Here is a 24,131-nt window from a genome sequence, read left to right as displayed (position 1 = left end):
GATTTCGTAATCATGTGTCTGACATGGGAAAATTAGGGAGAATTTTGTTTCATTAACTGCTGCTAAATGAGGTCTCACTAAAGAGAAAACAGCTAATTTTGGGCAACCGGTCCTGGGGATATGCCATAAATTTGTAAGCTATTTTTAGAACATAATTCTAGTCTTAAGGGAAACTCAATACTGCAGTCTACAAATATGACTGAAAGTGTCTGAGGAAGGCATTTTCATATGAACTATACTCTTAGAACATAAGTTCTGAAACATGTTACAGATTACTTTTTATTGATGTAGTTGCTGTAACAACATAGACAGCTATTAAGCTTGAAGAAAGTTGATTTCATTTGTTATCCCATACAAGGGAAACATCTAACATCATCATCATTATTAACAAATATTTTGGCAATTTACCAAGTATGCAGCATTGATCTAGGTACTAAAACTATAAAAAGACTCATTGAGAGTCTTTTCATTTAAAAAGAGATATTAAGAATATTTTAAAAAATAGCAATCCAAGGTAAAATGTAAAGTGAGCAGTACCTGGAATCACTGAGGACGGAGGAAGTAAGATTTGACCTAGACTTGATGAATGATGAGCCTAGATAAATGGAGCAGAGGGCACCTAATGGAGCAGTAGCATGGACAAAGGCATGGAGGTGTCGATAAAAATGGCGCATCCAAAAAGGCAGTGTGGGATAGCCTGGCAGTGGCATGGCCATGAATCCGGGGTTGAGTCCTGACTCTGCCTCCTATTGGCTATAGTACCTTGGACAGCCTATTTGACTTTGAGTCTATTTTCTCATCTGTAAAATGAGGACAATCATAACTAGGCTGCAGGCTTTTCATCATGGTTAAATAAATAAACTTATTCAGTTATATTTATTCAATAAATATTCATTATGCACCATAAAAATATTTATTGAATAAAGTTAGCTATTTTTACAAATAATAAGTTATTCATCTGGAAAGAGCAAGTCCATGTAGGAAAATACTGAAGCCTAAAACTAGAGGCATAAGCTGCATCTAAATACAAATGACAGTAATTAGTAACACTGATACAAAGAAAAACTGATAACAAAAACCAAGTCATGGTCTATTTCTATTATTTATAAGATGTATATTCCTTCATTCAATAATTTACAGGTAATTCCCTATTTATTGTTTGTTTTTACAAAGGTAGGGGTTATCTGGGAAGAAGATAGTCAAAGCTGTAAAAATAAAATCAAAAGTATCCAGATATACAAAGGTTATACTAGATGAATAGGGTTCCTTATAAAAATTTTTCTAAGCAGTAAAAAAAAAAGTATTAAAGAGGGCTGGGGTTTAATATAGTATAGACATTGACTTATAGGAATTTTAAAAAGATCATTTATTCAACATGCATTTACTGACTTTCTACAGTATAGACACTGGATATGCTACAGTAAATAAAATAAGTGTTATTTATTTTGTTTAGTGGAGGAGACAATAAAGAATAATACACATAAAAGAGCAAATGTGATAAGTGCTCTGAAGGAAAATAAAATAGGAAAATTTCCCCAAAGAACAATATTGGAATAACTCATTTAGACTGGGATGGGGGCTAGAGAGGGCTGTTCCGAGGAAGCAGTGTTTGTGCTGAGGCCTCAAGGACAGGCAGCAGTGAACAAAGCGTAGGGAGAGGACAAAGTGGTCCAGTGGCCCTTGGTGGGAAAGAACCTGGGCAATGGGGCTGGTGTACACAGTTCTCAAAGACCATGCCAGACCTGGTAGCCTATATGTATATATATTTTTAATTTTCATAAACCTTGACCACAACAGATGACTTCAAAGTCAACTCAGCCTGATGGTGATTGAAATCCATTGGCCATTCTTGTAATAGAACTTCAAATATTAATTCTGGCAACAGAGGTACTCTAATCCCCAAGCATACATAGAAGGATGGCTTTAAAAAGGCCCTGTGGCTTCAAGAGATCGCATTCACAAAAAGCAATTCAAATCAGACTCAGTGAATTTAGAGGGAATGCTGCAACTATATTGTGCTCTGATAATAGAATGGTAATAAAGAGTGTAACAACAGGTGATAGGGTTAATTTTATTGCCTCTTACCAATTACATATTGCCTCCTCCTGGCTTGAACCACTACATACCCCGTACAGAGTGAAATGGCCAAAGCTCTTCCTGCAGATCCAATATGGCAAATGCCTGATATTTACCTCCCTCTAAATGTGCTGATTTGACCTTTCCCCAAATACAATTACCACTTAACATAAACCCAATGGTCAACAACTACAGGTTGTCTGCAGATGTCCTTACATAGGGTCCTGGCTAGAATGTAAAATTCAGTTGTCTGGAGAACCAGATACCACGTTGAGCACACAGAATCTGGCAGGAAGTGATGACAGACATACTGCTCCACCACCATGAAAGATACATGATTCCTTGTATTTCATGCCTTTCTTAATCTACGTGGGGATGTGGTGCTGCTGAATTTTATTAGATTTTAATTTTGCTTTCTGTCAAAACTGAAAATCACTAACCAGCCCACCCCCTAATCACCTTCATCAATATTATGATGCTCTATGATCAGGGCAATGCTCTCTGAAAAGCTATCATTGGAAAGGCCAGAAGTTTGTGTGTATGCAGGTATTGAGGGATGTTTTTTCTTTGACATTCTCAAAGAGAGTAGACCAACCTAAAGAATGAAAGGAATGGGCATGGAATAAGGAAATGCAAATACAATGAAATGAGACGGAGATGAGAACATCAAAGAGAGGGAGAAGACAGGAAGATTTATTATGAGGAAAGGAATTCAAATCAAAGGAAAGACAATAATGTGATGGTGGTAGTAATAACCCAAGAAGTCCAATATTTTTTTTCCCCTCTGAATAGAGAAAACAGGACCTAAATATAACTAGTGTCTGCTTTGGGACAAAAGGGAGAACAGAATACAAAAAGTGTCTGTCTCAATAAAATAAAATAAAATATAAAATAAAATAAAATAAAATAAAAAATAAGAACAAATAAAATCCACCTCAGTTAACTTTGCATGTTTTTTTTTTTTCTCATCAATTCTCTAAATACTCTGCTGGGAAAAGAGGATGAGAATTACTGGCTCAGAGTTAATGAATCCTGTTATATTTGACCCCAGTCACCCTTGAAGTTTGCATCTGTCACAACACAGCACACAGCTTCCTCATACACTGCCTTTGTCCGCTGGATTCATGCAGGGCCATCTAGTGAGACACCCAAATAGCCCACCAGCACCATAGCTATCAGCCTGCTTCTCTCTGTGCTTCCTTCTGCAGACAGAGAACCAGACATGCAAATCAGCATCCCAAATAAGAAGCCTTCTTTCTGCACTAGTTACCTTCCAATTTTCTTTCCTACACTTCCTCACATGATGGAATCTTGTCAATACTAGAAGTGACTTTGCAAATAGGAGCAAATAGTTCCCTTGGGCCGTACAAAGAAGGCTGGAGAGAAAGGGTTTCAAAATAGCCTAAGAGCGGTAAAAGCATTAGTAGTCAAACTGCTAGTTCTTGTTGGCACTATGCTTTTCATTCCAAAAGCCCACTGAATAACAGAACGTTCACAGTTGGAGTCAAGACCTCCACTCCCCTCACCCCCCATCAATTACTTTGAGTTTTACAAGCACGCTAAGTATGGCAGCTCCGACAAGGACAGCATCAGGTTAGAAACAACTGTCCTGAAAAACAGTTTGCTGGACCTCCAACAGTAGGTCACTGGGAGATATCAGCAGAACAGTACAAAAATCCCTCCTGAGGGCAACTCTCTTGGACCACAACCCAGCCCCTGTTTAGTGTCAACTTTGCATCTCCTTTTCTGTCAGACATTTTGTTGACATCCTTTGTCTGCTGTTTTAGCCTCCATTTACCTAAGCTTATAGTTTTTAATCCTTTTATTATTATTTAAGTGGAATTTTAGTGACAGTGAAGATGAACATGTGTTCAATCAGCTATGTTTACTGGAAGGTGTGTGTGTGTGTGTGTGTGTGTGTGTGTGTGTGTGTGTGTGTGTGTGTAGGGGGTAGGAGTGGGGGGTGGGTCAGAAACCCTTAAACATCATCCAACATAAAACTCCAGGTGAATGCAGCAGCTAGTAAAAATGACTGCCTAGAACTAGGCTTGATAAACTATGGCTGTGGGCCAAGTCTGACTCTGCTTGGTAGTATAAATAAAGTTTTATTGGAACACAGTCACGCCAATCCATTTATGTATTACCTATGGATGCTTTTACACTACAATGGCAGAGTTGAATAGTTGTAGTTGAGATAGAATGGTTTGTCTCTGACCAAAAAAAAATTTAGTAATTGGCCTTTTACAGAAAAGGTTTGCCAAACTCTGGTCTATAATGCAGGCTGGTAACAATGCTTAATATTGCAAGATGAAGTAAACATTTTTCTATATTTCAAATTTGTTTGAAGAGTGTTACAATTTTTGGAATTATTACATTTAGTTTTAGGGTTAAAGTGAATGCCATGGGCAGGAAGAAAATATTTTTTTACTAAGGTATAGTAAGAGTATCTTTTTAAAGAAAAGTACGGATCTAGGTTCAATATCTTATATCTGATATAGATGTAAGATGATGTTACTTATAGAGGGAAACCTGGCAACTCTTTATATATTAAATTAAAGAAATGTTAGTTGACTAGCAGGCCTATTATTTCCAGTGCTTCAACAAAAATATTCCATTTAGAAGCTCATTCTGCTAAAATTTTGTGGCAGACTGTAGCTATTATTGCACATTGCTGGCCTCGGTCTTTGAGTTGGACTTATAAACCAGTCCAGGTTTTTCAAATCCAAATTTTCACCATTTTAATTAAAAAGTGAAGCATCTTCACTTTTAAAAAGTGATAGCACTTCCTTGAAAGATCAAAGTACTTGGAAGGAAATACATAAAATTTCTAACAGTAGTAAAATGGTAAAATTAAGGGTAATTTTCTTTATCTCTTTCTCTATTTTTAAAATTTTTATAGTGGACATTACACTTTTATTTTTATTTAAAAAATTAACTTCACAAGGAGTTTTTTTTCTACCAGGAAATGGGTTAGAATTGTGTTGTGCTATTAGTTGATAAATTCAATTTATCTATCAGCTGTCACAAAGTTAGTGTCACAGGGGGCTAGCCCTCTGAGAGACAAATGATAAGCTAAGTTTGTTTTGTAGATGAAACAATTTCAGGCAAGACAAATCTCAGTGGTGCAAAATACTCAGAGACTAAGAATTGTGTCTGAAAACCATTGTTATAAATAATTGGCAGCCAGTTTTAGTTCAGTTTTGTTTTCTCCAGCTCACATGTCCCAGTTGTAGTTTGGAGAATAAGACCATCCTCCCCACAGGTGACACAGCCTGTGGAACTGTTCTGGAGAATAAAAGTCTTGGCCTCATTTCCTTCTTAGCCTATGCCTTTCCTGGATATGGGAAGTGGGGGTTTCAGAGAGTTACACCATGCACTTGTTCCCCATCTCACATTTTTCTACAGTAAAAAATCTGTATGTAATTAATATCCATGATAGCTGGAGACTGCAATGTGAAAACTGACTGAATTTCAGGTAAAAGTGCTAAAAGCTTTATGAATAATAATATTTGGATATTCATCTCACTTAATTCTCAGATATGCAATATATTGGCCATTATTGTAGAAAAGAGACTTCTGGTTTCTACTCTAGCTGCCAAAGCCCATGCTCCCAACCATCCCATCCAATTGCCTTACTTTTGAATGTCTCCTCTGATTTTTATTTTATTTTATTTTATTTTATTTTATTTTATTTTATTTTATTTTATTTTATTTTTGGAGGGAGGGGAGAGAGAGAGAGAGCCCATGTAAACAAGTGAGGGAGGTGCAGAGGGAGAGGGAGAGAGAGAATCTCAAGCAGGTGCCACACCCAGCATAGAGCTCAACATGGGGCTGCATTTCACAATTGTGAGATCATGACCTGAACTGAAATCAAGAGTTGGACACTTCCTGACTGAGCCATACAGATGCTCCACTCCTCTGAGTTTATAAATGACTGTAAGGAATCTCATTTATTAAAAGAACCAATGGTCATCACTTTCCACTAATTCAGTATTTTCTTCAGTATATCAAGTGTTTTAAAAAATACCACACACATATTCCCAGCAAATGACTAACCATTTTGCCCCTTTTTAAATGCTGAGTTTGAGATATAATTTATTTGTAAAAGTCTGTGTGCTTTCAACCTTTTGAGTTGCACAAGACAGTTAGTTTTTCTTTTCCTAATTAAATACAGAGTATCAACCTAACCATAAGTGAAAAGTTGCATGCAATGTTAAAGTCCACTTGACAAAGAGACTGGGATTCAGTTGCACATAAATGATATACAAACTGTCTCCTAGGTCAGGCCTGCATCTTGCGCTCCATTTGTTGGTTCATTTGTTCATTCCTTCATTCAGTTGTGTGTGTTGAACACTTGTTCTGCACTATGTTGGACACTGCGGATAGAGAAGGTCCAGAGTCTGCAAGGATGTCAAAGGGATATAGACTCAGACTCATGGTGCTGACTGCTTCTCATTAAAAAAAATTTAATGTTTGTTTATTTTTGAGACAGAGAGACAGAGCATGAGCAGGGGATGGACAGAGAAACAGGTAACATAGAATCTGAAGCAGGGTCCAGGCTCTGAGCTGTCAGCACAGAGCCAGATGCGGGGCTTGAACTCATGAACCGTGAGATTATGACCTGAGCTGAAGTTGAACGCTTAACCAACTGATCCACCCAGGCGCCTCCAACCACTTCTCATTTTAGTTTCTGTGGTTGGAGTATCCCACTCTCTCTCTCTGTGTCTGAGAGGTCAAACCCTGCCTGACATCCTCAGCAGTGTCTCACAAGGTATGTAAGTGTACAGGGTATTAGATAACTGGGCAATCTAAAAGCCAGAGCCCTAAAAAGCCCTAAAAGCCAAGTTATTGGAAACCTTAAAACAAGGAACCCTGAGTCCTACTCTAGGGCCCAGGGAATCTCTTTGGGTTCCAAGTGCTACTCCTGTATCACGTTGGGCCTGGCTGAGGCCCCCAGGGGCTGAGAAGACTATGTCTGGTGCCCTGGGCTTCTGCTTGTTTAGTTGGGAACTTCATGCAGGGGTAGTGAAAGACTCCAGGACACAAACAAGTATTTTGGGAAGCTCATTTGTCTGATAAAGGCAGTGATTTGTGACATGAGAAGGCCTACAATGGCTGCAAAGGCTGCCTGTGGTGGGACTCATTGCTGCATGGATTTCTCTGTTCTGGTCAGCTGCCCACCGAAGATGTCACCTGCTTTTCCTCCAGAGCTGCTATTGTCAAGCACTGGGCCCTGCACTGAGTGACAGATGCAAAGGTAGCTAAGGGCTCCAACTGCTCTCATGATACTGGCCCATTCACTCAGGACACCTCACCCCCACACTTTCCCTTTTAAGTCTTTGTGTCTCCAAACCCTCATCTGTCTGGAGAATGTGAGCCAATTCTGTTTAGAGGAAAGGGACAAATGGTGAGAATGCAAAGAAACGCATCGCTAATGGCAATTATTTGAGTCTCCTGTCCAAGAAGGTGGTAGTTTAGACTTCGGATTGAAAAAGAGAAGGGGAATTCTTCTCAGATCTTTTAATTGATTTAACTCCCATCATTGCTTTATTACAGGGGTAGTTCCAAGACCAACCCTGCCTAACATGAATCAACAAAGTAGCCTACCCACATTCTCCCTGTACAGACTCTGCCCACAACTAGTTGATTCCATGATTCCATGTTAAGATATGTGGATTTGTTTGTTTCTTTAACAGTAAGGAGTGTGACCAAAACCAGAAAAAAATTTTTTTTTCCCCAAAAGTCACTGGGGTCATCATTACAGCAATTTGGGTACAGTTTCTTCTTAATACCAGTAAAGATCCTTTCTTGATGATATTTTTATCAGTAAAACACCTCATAAGGATCAAAAGAGTTTACTAAACCATATCTTGATGGATAAAGTGAAAATAAATTTGAAACACATGGCTTACATTTCCCTAAAATGTGCATGAGTTCAAAAGTTAACAATAATAGTGCTTGACTAAAAGCATTTGGAAATTTCTTAAGCTTTAAGGGTTTGAAAACCCAGTTTCTAAGGTGAACTTAGATGGGTTCTCTTACACATTAGGGCACTATAATTTGCATTAAAGGTATTCACAGATAACACTTCAACAAACCAAGGGCAATATGCTATTGTTTTAACCTTTGCTTTGGAAATTTCTTTGTATTCTAGTGCTTTAAATATTCAAATAAACCCTTTAAATGATAAGTTATTGAATTGCTTTATGAAGACAGAATAACTCTTCTTGCTTTGTACGTAAATTAAAAACACACAATAGTTCCGGAAATGCAAAGTTAAACATGATCAAATTTATGAAAACATTAACAAACATCTTAAGTGTTCAATGCACATTTGATATTGGAATTATGGAGAGATTGCACAATTTCAGTGTTTTAAGAATATAAAGATTTGCCTTGATTTTTTTTTTACTGTAGATTCAATTGTTTCTAAGAGTTCAAAGGATTTGTTAAAAAAAATCAAATAAATAAAACAAAAAACATCCGGGTGTAACTGGTGTGACTGAAAAATAAAAATTCAGTAGAAAGACATGCTAGGGGTATAGGAATGTCTTATCTACATTTACTGGAAAAGATAGATTTGATTTCAATATTTTTACGGTTCTTTAAAAGAAGTTATAAAAAATCAGGTTAGATTCAGCAGAGAGGAGATGGTCCAATGTATAATTACATACTTAAAAAGAATGAAGGCCAGCTGGATTAATCTGTAAATATCAATGATAGGTGAGTGCACATACACTGTCTCAATCCACTTTTCAATGTTTTGGGTTTAAGAAAGCATACATTGCCTCTAGCACACTTTTGCTTAATTTTAATTCTCTGCATATTTTAAGGGGAACGTAATCCATATGTTTCTAATTCATTTATACAACTTGACTAATCATCATTGAAGGCATATTTGATACCCAAGATATTTTGAAGCTATTAAAACTACCTCCATCAGGAACTAAATTCCACATTCATAAGGAGTCAGAGCCAAACACACTACAAATTCAAACATGCACCATGGAGTAGTTTCCTGGCTTGGAACCCTATTCATTCTTTCTTAACCCTATAACCCGTGAGAAGAATCAAAGGATGACTGGAACCACAAATTTAATGAATAGTCCAGATGACAAAGCTTTGTAACCTTGAGTGTCCTTGAGAAGAATAGTCATCTCCTCAATTAAGAGGTGATTATTAATGAAGAGTCAGTTAACTAAATCACAAATTCACTGTGAGGAAGAAAATCACTTTCTCTACTACTGGGATTCACTGGAATTTCTCATTCCTACAGTAGCAGTGCTTCTTAAACTTTAATGTGCATATGAATAACTTGAGGGATCTTATTAATACTGATATTACTGATTAATACTGATATTAATAATACTTATTAATACTGATATTAATTACTGATATTGATCCCTCAATAACTTGAGGGATCTTATAAATGCTGATTCAGTAGGTCTAGGGTGGGCCTGAGAATCTGAATTTCTAAAAAGTACCTAGGTAATGTCAATGTTGCCGGTCCATGGATCACACTTTGAGAAGCAAGGTCTGTTGCAGGGTGTCTTAACCACCACTGATATTTTGGCAGGATAATTCTTTGTTTTGGCAGGGGGCTGTCTTGTCCATTTTCGAATGTTTAGCAGTATCCCTGGTCTCTACTCACCTGCTAGATGACAGTAGCACCTGCCTCCACTTCCCCAGTCATGACAACCAAAAATGTGTCTAGACATTACCAAAAGTCCCAAAGCTGGGGATAAAATTGCCTGTAGTTGAGAATCAGTGCTCTATTTTCATGTTTAGTGGTTAAATATTTATTGCATAATATAAACACCTTTTTTGATGAACTAGCTTCTGTGAATACTGCATCATTAACTAACTAAATAAATACCTTTCTTTCTTTTTTTTTTCCTCTGAGAAATTATAATACTTTATTTATGGACACTCTAGATTTTTCACTGATTTTATTTCCTTTCTTACTATGGTCACCAGCATGCTCAGATGTAAATTTGCAAACCACATTTAGGAATTGTGAAAATTTACAGGGATACATTTTTCAGAAATAACTACTAGATTTATTTTATTTCTCTTTTTTCCTCCAACATTAAATGAATCACCTCCTCTAATTTATATTTTCATAGGTTCCTTCATATATGATTTGAAATAAGATTGGTTTCCTTTAAATAAGGTAAACCAAAGAATTTCAATAAAAATAGACAACCCAGGGGATTTCTGGGGAAGATGGTAGAGTAGAAGGACCCTAGACTCACTCATCCCACAGATTCAACTAGATAAAACTTGAACCAGAGCAAACAACCCAGAAAAGGACCCAAACAAACTCCACAACTAAATGCAGAGAAGAGGCCACATCAAAGAGGGTAGGAAGGGCCAGGACTTGAGGACTTGTCCAACTAAAAGACATAGGGTGACAGAGTGGATAAAAAAGCAAGACCTATCTATCTGCTGCCTACAAGAGACTAATTTCAAACCGAAAGATACTTGCAGATTGAAAGTGAGGGGATAAAGAACTATTCATCATGCAAATGGAAGTGAAAACAAAGCTGGAGTAGCAATGTTGATATCAGACAAAACTAGACTTTAAAACAAAGGCTGTAACAAGAGATAAAGAAGCACACTATATAATCATAGGGAATAGTCCAACAAGAAGATATAACAATTGTAAATATTTATGTCCCCAACATTAAAGCACTCAAACACATAGAGCAGCTAATAACAAACATAAAGGAAATCAGCAATTGTAATACAATAATAGTAGGTGACTTTAACACCCCACTTACATTGATGGGCAGATCAAACTAACAGGAAACCAACAAGGAAACAGTGGCTTTGAATGACACATTGGACCAGATGGATCTAACTGATATATTCAGAATATTCCATCCTAAAGCAGCAGAACACACATTCTTTTCAAATGCACAGGGGACATTCTCCAGAAGATCATATATTAGGCCACAAAAGAAGCCTCAACAAATTCAAATAGATTGCAATCATACATACCTCTTTTCTGAAAATAACAGTATGAAACTAGAAATCAACAAGAAAAAAATCTGGAAATAATACAAATACATGGAGGTTAAATAACATGCTCCTAAACAATGAAGGAATCAACCAAGAATTCAACAAGAAAATTTTAAAAATATGGAGACAAATGAAAATAAAAACACAATGGTCTAAAATCTTTGCAAAAGCAAAAGCTGTTCTAAGAGGGAAGTTTGTGGCAATACAGGCCTACCTCAAGAAGCAAGAAAAACTCAAATGAACAAGCTACTCATACCCCTAAAGGAGCTAGATAAAGAAGAACAAACAAACCCCCAAACCAGTATAAGGAAGGAAATAATAAAGATTAGAGTAGAAATAAATGCTATAAAAACTAAAAAAAATAATAGATCAATGAAACCAGGAGCTGGTTCTTTGAAAAGATCAACTGAATTCATAAACTTAGCTAGACTTATCAAAGAGAGAGGGAGAGAAAGGACTCAAATAAAAATCACAAATGAAGGAGAAATAACAACCAACACCTCAGAAATACAAATTGAAGAGAATATCATGAAAAACTATATGCCTACAAAATTAGACAACCTAGAAGAAATGGATAAATTCTTAGAAACATACAACCTACCAAAATTAAAGCAGGAAGAAATATAAAATTTTAACAGACTGATTACCAGCAAGGAGATTGTATCAGTAATCAAAAAACTCCTAACAAACAAAAGTCCAGAACAAAATGACATCACAGGTGAATTCTACCAAACATTTAAAGATGAGATCGTACCTATTCTTTTCAAACTATTCCAAAAAATAGAAGAAGGAAATTTTCCAAATTCATTCCAGGAGGTCATTATTACCCTGATTCCAAAACCAGATAAGGACACAACAACAAAAAGAGAACTTCAGGCAAATATCTCTCATGAACAGAGATGCAAAAATTCTCAGCAAAATACTAGCAAACCAAATCCAACATTACATTAAAAAACATCATTCACCAGGGGCACCTGGGTAGCTTAGTCAGTTAAGTGCCGGACTTCAGCTCAGGTCATGATCTCACGGCTCATGGGTTTAATACCTGTGTTGGGCTCTGTGCTGACAGCTCAGAGCCTGGACCTGCTTTGGATTCTGTGTCTCCCATTATCTCTGCCCCTCCCCTGTTTGCACACTTTCTCAAAAATATATAAACATTAAAGTAAATTTAAAAAAATCACTCACCATGATCATGTGGGATTTATTCCTGGTATACAAGGGTGGCTCAATATTTGCAAATCAGTCAACATGATATGTCACATCAGTAAGAGAATGAATAAAAACCATATGACCATTTCAATAGATGCAGAAAAAAAAAGCATTTGACTAAGTACAACATCCATTCATGGTAAAATTCCTCCACACAGTAGGTTTAGAGGGAACATACCTCAACATAATAAAGGCCACATGTGAAAAACCCACAGCAAACATCATACTCAATGGGGGGGAAACTGAGAGCTTTTCTCCCAAGACCAGGAATAAGATAAGGATGTCCTCTCTCACCATTTTTATTCAACATAGTACTAGAAGTCCTAGACAATCGGACAACAAAAAGAAATAAAAGTCATCCACATTGGTAAGAAAGAAGTAAAACATTCACTATTTGCAGATGACATGATACTATATATAGAAAATACAAAATATTCCACCAAAAACTGCTAGAACTGATAAATGAATTCAGTGAAGTTGTAGGATACAAAATCAATGTGCAGAAATCTGTTGCATTTCTATACACTAATAATGCAGCAACAGAAAGAAATTAAGAAAACAATTCCATTTACAGTTGCACCAAAAACAGTAAGATACCTAGGAATAAATCTAACCAAAGAGGTGAAAGACCTGTATTCTGAAATTACTTGATGAAAGTAATTGAAGATGACACAAATGGAAAGACATTCCATACTCATGAATTGGAAGAACAAATATTATTAGAATGTCTATACTACCCCAAACAATCTACACATTTAACACAATTCCTTTCAAAATACCAACAGCATGTTTCACAGAACCAGAACAAACAATCCTAAAATTGGTATGGAACCACAAAAGACCGTGAATAACCAAAGCAATTTTGAGAAAGAAAAGCAAAACTCGAAACCTCACATTTCCAGATTTCAAGTTATATTACAAAGCTGTAGCAATCAAAACAGTATGGTACTGGCACAAAAATAGATACATAGATCAATAGGACAAAATAAAAGCCCAGAAATAACCTCACAATTATATGATCAATTAATCTTTCACTAAGTAGAAAAGAATATCCAATGAGAAAAAGACAGCCTCTTGAACAAATGGTGTTGGGAAAACTGGTCAGCTACCTACAAAAGAATGAAACTGAACCACTTTCTTACACCATACACAAAAATAAATTCAAAATGTATTAAAGACCTAAATGTGAGATCTGAAGCCATAAAGATCCTAGAAGAGAACACAGGCAGTAATGTCTCTGACATTGGCTGTAGCAACATTTTTCTAGATATGTCTCCTAAGGCAAGGGAAACAAAAGCAAAAATAAACTTTTGGGACTACATCAAAATAAAAAGCCTCTGCACAGCCAAGGAAACAATCAACAAAACTAAAAGGCAACTACTGAATAAAAGAAGATATTTGCAAATGACTTATCTTATAAAGGCTCCATATTGAACATATATATAAAGAACTTACACGTCAACACCCCAAAAACAAATAATCCAATTAAAAAATGGACAGAAGACACGAATAGACATTTATCCAAAAAAGACATCCAGATGTCACACAGACACATGAAAAGATGCTCAACATCACTCATCATCAGGGAAATGCAAATCAAAACTATAAGGAGATACCACCTCACACTGTCAGAATGGCTAAAATCAAAAACACGGGAAACAACAAGTGTTGGCAAGGATGTGGAGAAAAAGGAACACTCGTGCACTGTTGGTGGGAATGCAAAGTGGTGCAACCACTCTGGAAAACAGATGGAGTTGCCTCAAAGTGTTAAAAACAGAACTACCCTATGATTCAGCAATGGCCCTACTATGTATTTACACCCACAATATGAAAGCCCTGATTCAAAGGGATAAATGCATCCCTATGACTATAGCAGCATTATTTATAATAGCTAAATTATGGAAGCAGCCCAAGTGTCCATCAATTGATGAATGGATCAAGTGGTATACATACATACATACATACATACACATATGTGTATATTGCTAAGCAAATTAAGTCAGTCAGAGAAAGACAAATACCATATTATTTCACTCATATGTGGAATTTAAAAAACAAAGCAAATGAGAAAAAAATAGAGACAAACTAAGAAACAGATTCTTTAACTATAGAGAACAAACTGATGGTTACATGAGGGGAGGGGGTGGGGAGATGGGTGAAATAGGTGATGGGGATTAAGGAGCGCATTTGTGATGAGCACTGGATGATGTATGGAACTGCTGAATCAGCATATTGTACATCTGAAATGAATATAACACTGTATGTTAAGTATATTGGAATTAAAATAGAAAAAAGTAAAAAAAAAAAAAATAGACCAGTCAATACAGGCACAATGCATTGATTTGCTTATCATGGCTGGTCATTTGCTGTTTGATAGATATCAATAAATCCAGGTAGACGGTGTGACAAGCTTCAAAAGTATTGAACAATCTGGTCTGTTTTCTCCCAATAAACTATTGTAAGTTGATGGATACAGATGTCTGGAAAAAAAGGACTGGAAATTAACATGAAAGAGAAGTTTTTGTTTTTTGGTTTTTTTTTTTAGGTTTACACTGGAGATATAAAATTAGCAATAAACTTGAGGCCGATGAAAAACTTGGCCAAATAACAAACATTTACATTTTTCTAGCTCTGACATAAGACACTTAGAATTAATTAATTTAGAGCACAGAAGATTCTTTTAAAGGACCTTAAAAATGATCCAACTGAGTGCTTTTCAAGTTTCCTTAAGCTGTGGAATTCTTGGTTTAAATATCAATCAGGAAGGTCCCTGTATAACATCAACTATATCACAGTTGCTCTGTTTGCAGGGCAAAGAAAGAAGGAAAGAGGGGGGTTGGGCCCCTTTCGAGGGGCCCCTGACAGTTTTAACCAGTACAGGTTAAAAATCCATGACCCTGTAATATACAGGGTTTTTGGAATTACAAAATTCCAAACCTTGCAGAAATGTGTACTTTAAAAATGTGCAAGTTTCGCCTTTACCCTCCACTTCTTCTCTACCTCTACCCCAATTTGATTCTTCAGAAAGAAGTAGTGGTGATAGTTTTATGTGTGTCTTTCTAGAAGTGCCTCCCTCTGCATATACATATATGTAAATCCTTTTCTGTCCTTGTTCTCCTTAGCCAGCTCTATATTTTCTTTGACTGTAGCACTTAACACTTTCCAACACCCTACTTTATTTATTTATCACTTTGAAGCCAAGGATATTTGCCTGTTTTGTTCACTGACATTTCTCAAGTTCCTAGAAGGATGCTGGTGTGAGTAGGCACTCAGAAATATTTGTAGAATTAATGAAAAAGGAAGAATCAGGATGAATAGACAGAGCAGAGAGGATTTTTAGAGCAGTGAAGCTATTCTCTATGATTCTACAATGGTAAATACATCCAAACGTTGGAATATTACTTATGCAAAAAAATGAGCTACCAAACCACAAAAAAGATATAAAGGAAGCATAAATGCATATTACTAAATGACAGAAGCTGATATGAAAAGGCTATTAGAAATGAGGATGTTTGGTATGAGAAACAGAATCATACTCTGAGTTTCTGAAATGGTATGCTTCCCACATTTGTGGCTTATTTTAATGGTGGCATAATATTTTAATGGCTATTGGGTAATTGATGTGAATATTTCACATGAAAAATGATGTTCCCATAAAGCAATTTATTTTTAAAAGTGCATTGAACCTTTTTTTTAAAAAAGAAAAAAATTCATTTTATGATTTCTTACTGATCTCTAATATGGACAGGGCAAAAATGTGAGCAGAGGAAACATAGGAATTTGGTGTCATTTACATAGTTCTTTTTCTCTTACTCCAAATGGATCTTCCAACAGATGACATGAGATTCTGTCTGCTTTAGAGACTTATCTGCTGTTTGTAAACACACAACTCTATGAATATAGACTGTGACACAAATAAATACCTTCCAAATTATCAATACCTGGACTCCTGGTTGCCAATTATGTAATTGCCTGCATTTTTGGAAAAACACTTTAAAATCCTCCATCATCTGAAGTTTGATGGTTGTTGTGGATCAAACAAGAGGAAATTAATTTTTTTTTTGCCTTTTCCTATATTATATCAAAACTCTTTTCAGTTTCCTTGGCTGTCAGCTCTTCATCATCAACAGAGCTCAGAAATATGGATTTGCTCAGTTTTTAAGTGAGATTTGATGATATCCAGGGACCATTTTGTTTCCCTACAGGGCATATACTGCCAGTTTCATAATGGAAGCAAACGGAAAAATAACATTCACTTCCTGAAATTTGGTTTGTGGCAAGCTGGATTGGAATGTACTCCTGTGCTGTTGACAGTCAGTGGCTCAGGACCTTTTTGTACAGCACTGTATGCTTTGGAGTAAAGACAACCACCCAGACAACAAGGGATTACTACTAATAATCTCCGAGTACGAGCTTCCCTAAAAAAAGATTAAGAAATACTAACTACAGATATAAGAGTATAATGCCATATCTTTCTATCTTAAAAGTAATACATTTAGAAGAATATAGCTGAGAATATTATATCTCTCACAACAACTACTTCTGTACCTAAGACACCTCCTCTTTCACTTTCTTCCCTTCCTCCTTTTTTTTTTTTTAATTTTTTTTTAACGTTTATTTATTTTTGAGACAGAGAGAGACAGAGCATGAATGGGGGAGGGTCAGAGAGAGAGGGAGACACAGAATCTGAAACAGGCTCCAGGCTCTGAGTGGTCAGCACAGAGCCTGACGCGGGGCTCGAACTCACGGACCGTGAGATCATGACCTGAGCTGAAGTCGAATGCTCAACTGACTGAGCCACCCAGGCACCCCACTTCCTCCTTCTTTTAATGTGGCTGCCTTTGGGTGAGATATATCAAAATGCACTCCTGTGCATTTTTGCTCTATTATGTATTTACTTTTACTTCTGTTTATTTATTAGCAAGGTCTTTTTAAACCTATTAGAGACATATCCAAGGTGGGCACTATATTAGGGGAACTGACCATTTCAAGGGTTTGGACGAGTCATTTGATATACAGGCCGATAATCACTCCTGGATTTCCATACAAAATAGTCTGAGTGTACATATACTTACCAATTTTCCTTTGTACTGTTTCCTAGTTGAAGATACTTCTCATTCATAGATATATACCAGGTAAACCAACATGCACATAAGCAGCACACCCTTTTGTTCAAAAGCATGGTTAAGGCATTTTTCTTTCTTTTTTCTAATGTTTATTTTTTTTTGAGAGAGAAAGAGAGAGAGAGAGAGAGAGAGCGTGAGCGGGGAAGTGCAGAGAGAGAGACGGAGACACAGAATCTGAAGCAGGCTCCAGAGCTCAAGGCGGGGCTTGAACTCACCAACTGTGATATGATGACCTGAGCTGAAGTCGGAAGCTTAAGCCACTGAGCCACCCAGGTGCCCCAGGGCATTTTTCCTTATCTATTTGAATGTTCAAAGAAAATAAAACTTGTCCTTCTTCTCCTCCTCCTTCTTTTTAGAAGTAGCTTTTGAAAATATAACTAATGAGAAATGAAGTTATGTGATGTTCTCTAGTGGAACTTTGCAAACAAGTAAGTTGTATATTTAAGTGCATAACATCTTTACCAGTGATGTGGTTGCCTGCCAGGGTGTTGCAGCTACTCTACTGGGGATGAACAAGGACAGTAATCTGATGTTAACTCAAAAGAAGAGTTTGGAGGGGATTTTTCAAAAGGATTTGTAAGGTCTTCCTCTAGCCATATTATTTAAATGTTTCTCATGGGACATTGAGGATGACTGGAACCAGGATAGGAGCGACAGGAGAAGGTTAAGAGGAGAATCTGGCCACCATTATATCTATCTTCTTTTGACTAAAGTTCACTCTGGAAAAATGGGAATTGGCAGAGAGGTAATCTAAGATAAAGTCCAAAGCACCAAGAAAAATTCTCTAGAAAAGTTTTCCCTACCAAGGAAAACTGTTAGGGAAAACTGTCCTTCAAACAGGGGCCAAGTGGACCATATCAATGAATAAGACACCAAGGAATTTGCAATATTTTCTTATTTGCTGTTTCTCCCTCTGAAATTGTGTGGAAAAGCTTTAGGATTTTCCTCTGTCTCCAAATCTCACAACTCTCCTCAGGGATAAATGATCCTAATCCCACAATTACCAATGTATTTTAAAAAAGAAGGAAACCTCCTCCAGAACCACTAAATGAATGGGTTTTATCATCGTCCCTCAGATTAGACCAACCAAGGACAAAGAGGTAAGGGCTGGGTTGGCTTTGCCTCCTTGGTCATGCCAACATGAGGTTGGAGTTGACTATATGCAAACTTTCAATAAGAAATCTTTATTTGTAATTAATTATGAAATAACAGCTGCTTCTTGATTTTATAATAAACTTTTATTTTTTTGTATTCTTATATCTGTTCAAGTTGAAAAATCAACTCATGTCGGTCTATTAGAGAAAGGAAGACATTACTAGCTTTAAAATTAGCTTTCTGCAAGTCAGGCTTGCTGATATGCTTTACAGATGGGATGTATTTTCACCCCATCAGGAAATACTTCAAAGCAAACCAAAGCAGCGTTGATGGGTTCTTGTAAGCTTTTATATCATCCTTTATAGAACACCAGTGATGGGCCAGATTTTGAAGGATTTATTTCAATATCATGCATTTCTGGATTCTTTTAACCTCTATTTTTGTTCACATAAAGGAATTCCAGTGATTCAGATATTTAAAATACCCTTTGGCTAATGAACTAAATTCCTTCAGTCTTGTATATAAATACAATCAGTCAGTGATGTCAGACCATCACTCTGGATATGAATATATAACTTTCCATGGTTGGCTAACCTGCACCCACACTAGAGGCCTATAAGACCAAGGAGAGAATTACTGACTTGGGAATAACAGGCTCTTTCATATCCAAAATGACACTGCTGACCCAACCTCAATAAGACCTGGGGTTTGACAATTTTTCCAGACATGATGATAGATTTGTGCTGCTCTATTTATACTCCATTGCCTGTCCCACTGTGATTAATATCATGCAATAATAAGATGGTGGGCTATGGATAAGAATGGTATCTCTGACCTTGACTCACCTAATACTGGATTCTGTTGTGCTGTGACTAGTGAGGTTCCTGTTCTTTCAACACAGTTTATTATTGAAGTATTAGATTGAACCACATTAAAGTGATGTTTTTGCAGGTCAGAGTAAGGAAATCAGATATCAGTTGTTTTTTTTTTTTTTTCATATGATTCAAAACAATACCAAAAGAACTTCTTTAAAGGTTGTTTTATCATTTTCTTATACTATAGACATTATGACATCTGTCTAAAATTATTCTTAACACTTTGTTGTTGTTGTTCTTGTTTCCTGCTGGTTATTTATCTTTTTAACTCTCCCTGTTGTAGAAGTGGTTTTTATGCTCCTTCCCTTTGCTTCTTGATTGCCTTGCATTATTCAGCAAGAAAGACCAAATATGCCTCTTTTACACTCACAACACATTAAACATAACACAGTTTCTAACCCTAAATCTTTCTTTAATAAATTTCTAAGAAAAGAAATGTGATATTGCTGAGCTGAGTGATCTCATGACAGCAAGCAAAACTGTGTCAGCCAGATGACTGCTGGCTTTCTTCTGAATGGTTTACACAATCCCTGGAATAGTAACAACATGTCCCCTGCAGTCAGTACGAGTCCTTTCTCAGTGGATGTATTTACAGTGAGTCATATAAATCTTCAATCCCTCACACATATCTCTGTGCAAGGAATTTTCCAGGAACTTCCAGGAAGTTACAAAAATGTGAACAAATTCCAAAATGTCAACTTAAAAAAAAAATAGACATACTCAGTTCTAGGTCATTCCTGGCAGGAAACATCAAAAGAAAATACCTTTTGATTCTTGTTTGTTTTTAGTAAAGATGATGGATTCCTTCAATATTTTGGAAAAAAAACCCAAGCCACTTAGTTAACTCTCAAAGTCCTCAAATAATTCAAGGCAATAAGAAATAACATGGGTTTTTAACAACTGGATGCTTGAAGTAACTGCGAGACTGCCTTACATTTTCACAAGATTAAAACTCACTCTAAAGCTTCAATGCTTTAACCTAAACTTAAAAAACAAAACTATTCTGGCAGGTGGAAATGTGTCTAACTTTATATTTGCTACAGGTTTCCTTTTTTAAGCTGGGAAATTCATGTAACCTCATTTCTATTAAGTTCTCCAACCTGTGCATTAAATACATAGAATATTAGTGAAATGGGAAATCATAAAAAGTTTGTGTTAATTGAGTTTTATTGACTTTACCTATTCTCAAGTCCTACTATACTTAATTGTCCAAAACTTATATTGAATATGAGCAATACCGCTTTTATTGTCACTCTTTAAAAAAGTTTTAAGACTCCTAATCAATAAATTATTGTAAACACTTCTGAAAAAGTCAGATTCTACAGACACACAGACAGTATTTGTCATTACCAAGTCCTTGTGAGCATTAGAATACATTCCTTTCCCTTTGTTAGCATGAGAATACATTCTTTCCTCTGATTTGGAGTGGGAGAAGGGATAGAAAGTAGAATATGGAAAATGGGACCTTCCTAGTACCATCCCCTGAGGGGGATGACAGTGGGTGGGTGAATATGAATTGGACTCATTATTCTTCAGCTGTGTTTCTTTCTGAAAGATGTGCTGCCTAGCTTTTTCTACGTGGGCATCGCCTGTGAAAAGCTGTCATGCCCAACAAGTAGTCCAGGACCTTCGTCTTAATCTGAAAGGAATAGCATGGCTGTTAAGTGAGAAGAACCGCAGGAAAAATCTAATTAGCCTGATAGTGCCTTCAAAATATCCAAACCTGTTCAACCCACTGCCAGAAGGATGAGCTTGCCCTGGGCACTCTTCCATTTTAGCACTTGTGCCTCAAACCTATCATCTTTTTCGGTACCAGGGCACAAAATTTAAGAAACACCAGAAAATTTAGTGGTCAAAATAAGTAATATTTTAAGAAATCAAAATTAACACAAAAAGTTCATAATGAACAAAATATCAAAATTGTAAGTGGAAACATGATCGATATTACTTCATATTCCTTTTGCCTCTGCTCCAATATGACTTAGGAAGACATACTAATCCTTTCTTTACTTAAAATTTTGCTGAGCTTTTTTGGCACCTCCTTAAATTGTGCACCCAAGGGATGCCTCAGTTCCTGACATCTTTTACTTTGTTCTCTGTTTTCTGACTAGCTCACACTGTTACTGGTTCCTGACATACATCATCTCCTGACTATGATTTCACTTTTTCCTTTCTATAATTTCCAAGAAGCCAGGGACTGTGTCTGTTTGGGTCATAGCTGAATCTCACACAAAGCTGAATTTTTAGTACAGTGCCTGGCGCATGGTAATTGCTTCATAAGTGCTATTGAATGAATGGGAGAAAAATGTCCTGGGGCTCAATGCTGTACATGGCTTCCTTGCATTATTATGTGGATGAAAAAAATGTCTCTGGCTGCACCTCTACCCGAGAGCCTGCTTTGGGAAACACAGACCTCTTCCAGAATTTTCCTAAACACTAGGGACAGGGAATCAGGAACAATATATTTCAGGTTTGAAAAAGTCAGAATCGGTGAGCTTAGGTGTACCTAAGTAGATTCAAATAGGAATCAAAAAGATGATTGACCTTATTGGGGGGAAAAAAAGCAATTAAAATAACCTAAGGGCGTTTTCAAATGATCTATTTTACAAAAAAATCCAGGGTATGGCAATTTTTATGATTTGAGCCTTTTTGTTTCTTCCCCAGTGATAGTTGAAATTTCTCAAGTTTAGGGTGTTCGAAGAACTTACCTTCAATGGTACACTGATCAGGGATTGGAATCTTCTTTCCGATTTCCACAGCATATGCCTTTACTTTACTGAAATTTTCCTTTAAGTGCAAGTAGAGCTTATCTTGGTATTCTACAGGACTTGCAGTTGTTTCTGGAGTTTCTTCCTGGCAGTTTTCTTTAACTGTCTCTGGCAAATTCTCTGATTCTGTATGTATAATACTTGGGTGTGAAACTGAAGAATTTCTCAGCTGTGATCTGTCAGAGTTTGCCTTAAAGGGCAACTTGTCGTTTCCTTGGCTAAGTGGATCTGTTTCTGAAAGAATGATCCTAGCTGGCATGTCTCCACTCTCTACAATTTCCCCATCATCTGAACTCATGCTCTTTGTTAGCACAGTGTGCAAAGCCAAACTCTTTGACCTGCAATATAAACAAAAAGCGAAGACAGGCAAAGAAGTTGAGCTAGCATCCACTGAGAAGGAAAAGAAAGGATAATAACAGTGGGGAAAAGTTACTTCCTCTAGAAAGGGAGACCATAAATTGGTGCTACAAACAGATTTGATAAAACACATAGACCAGCAACAAGTTATGTAATAAGCCAAATCTTTGAAGATCTAGGCCACCTCCAAAAACAAAGATTTAAAAATCAATTTCATGGCAAAACTAACTGGAAAATGGTGGACTTATACACTTGTATTCTTTTTTTCTACTTCGGAGTCTGCTTTTTCATCAGAAAACAAGAGAAGCTTCTGATAGTCATTCTCAATATAACATTTATGTTTAAAAAGTATTTTTAAAAAATAAGCCACAGGTTTGTTTTCCATTTGTTTTCTCCCTTTTTTTTTTTTTTTTTTTTTTTTTTGAGAGAGCACATGAATGGGGTAGAGGGGCAGAGAGAGAGAGAGAGAGAATCCCAAGCCCATTCCACACTCAGCATGGAGCCTGATGCCTGATGCTGGATCAAGCCCAGGACCCTGGGATCATGACCTGAGCTGAAATTGGGTTGGCTGCTCAACTGACTGAGCCACCCAGGAGACCCTGTATTTATAGCAAGCTCCTTTGGATAACAGAAGCACTGTGAATGCCATTTCATTCATGAAAAGACGGGACTTTGGGTGCTATAGGTAAAAGATATTTAAAAAAACACCCTGTGATAATGCGATAACAAAACTAACAGCAAACACAAAGTGCATACTTTAAAAAAAAAACAGCCAAGCAAAATTTATACCTGTTAAATCTAATGTCTTTTCTTTCTTCCTTAGAAAATTGGCCCAAACTATATCTTCTTATAGAGCTAGGAGTATTGCTCTCAGCATTTATTTTGTCTTCAAAAGCCTGTATTTTAACTTGGAGCTTTTCATGGTCTTCATCTTCAGCTACAGTGAACTTGATTTCTTCCAGCTTCTCAGGGAATTCAATTTCATTGCTGGGTTTTCTCCTAAAAAACCAAAAATCATTGCATTAGATGTGGTCACATATACCCTCAGAACAGTGTTACTCTCTATTTAACTGATTCTTGTTCAAAATAGAAAAAATTATTTAATACATCTTTTAAGTTTATTTGAGAGAGAGAGAGAGAGAGAGAGAGCACGCGCAGGGGAAGGGCAGAGAGAGAGGATCCCAAGCAGACTCTGCACTGAGCCTGATGCGGGGCTTGAACTCACAAACCATGAGATTATGACCTGAGCTGAAACCAAGAGTGGGATGCTTAACTGTCCAAACCAACCAGGTGCCCCTGATACATTTTTCATTAGTCATTTAACAAATATTTATTGAGTAACTACAATGGATATAGGGTTTGTTTTTAAGATTTTATTTTTAAGTAAATTCTATACCCAATGTGGGGCTTGAACTTACAACCCCAAGATCAAGAGTTGCATGCTCCACTGACTGAACCAGCCAGGTGCCCCCACCTTTTTTTTTTCTTAAAGAAAATTATATTTGTTCTAGTTTCTGTCACCCACATCATTTCTGTGGTAGGAAATATGCTCATTATGGTCACCATCACTGCCAGCCCACCAGTGGGGTCTCCCATGTACC

The 24,131-nt window shown here is 36.7% G+C and overlaps 1 protein-coding gene across 5 annotated transcripts in view; it reads right to left on the bottom strand.

Annotated features, from left to right (window-relative positions):
* The window catches only part of VEPH1 (ventricular zone expressed PH domain containing 1), a 242,511-nt gene that overhangs the window by 95,534 nt on the left and 122,846 nt on the right, over positions 1–24,131 (bottom strand). For all 5 annotated transcript variants that reach the window (XM_042955580.1, XM_042955578.1, XM_042955577.1 and 2 more), the window contains exons 7-8: positions 23,320–23,529; positions 22,114–22,511 (exon numbers count right to left, since the gene is read on the bottom strand). In XM_042955580.1, coding sequence (XP_042811514.1) covers positions 22,114–22,511; positions 23,320–23,529 — 608 coding nt within the window. The remainder of the gene's footprint in view (positions 1–22,113; positions 22,512–23,319; positions 23,530–24,131) is intronic.

This window comes from Panthera leo, chromosome C2, assembly GCF_018350215.1.
Source record: "Panthera leo isolate Ple1 chromosome C2, P.leo_Ple1_pat1.1, whole genome shotgun sequence".
In the NCBI taxonomy this organism is placed as follows: domain Eukaryota; kingdom Metazoa; phylum Chordata; class Mammalia; order Carnivora; family Felidae; genus Panthera; species Panthera leo.
The sequence above is the reverse complement of the archived record's forward strand: the minus strand, read 5'-3'. Positions and strand labels throughout refer to the sequence as shown.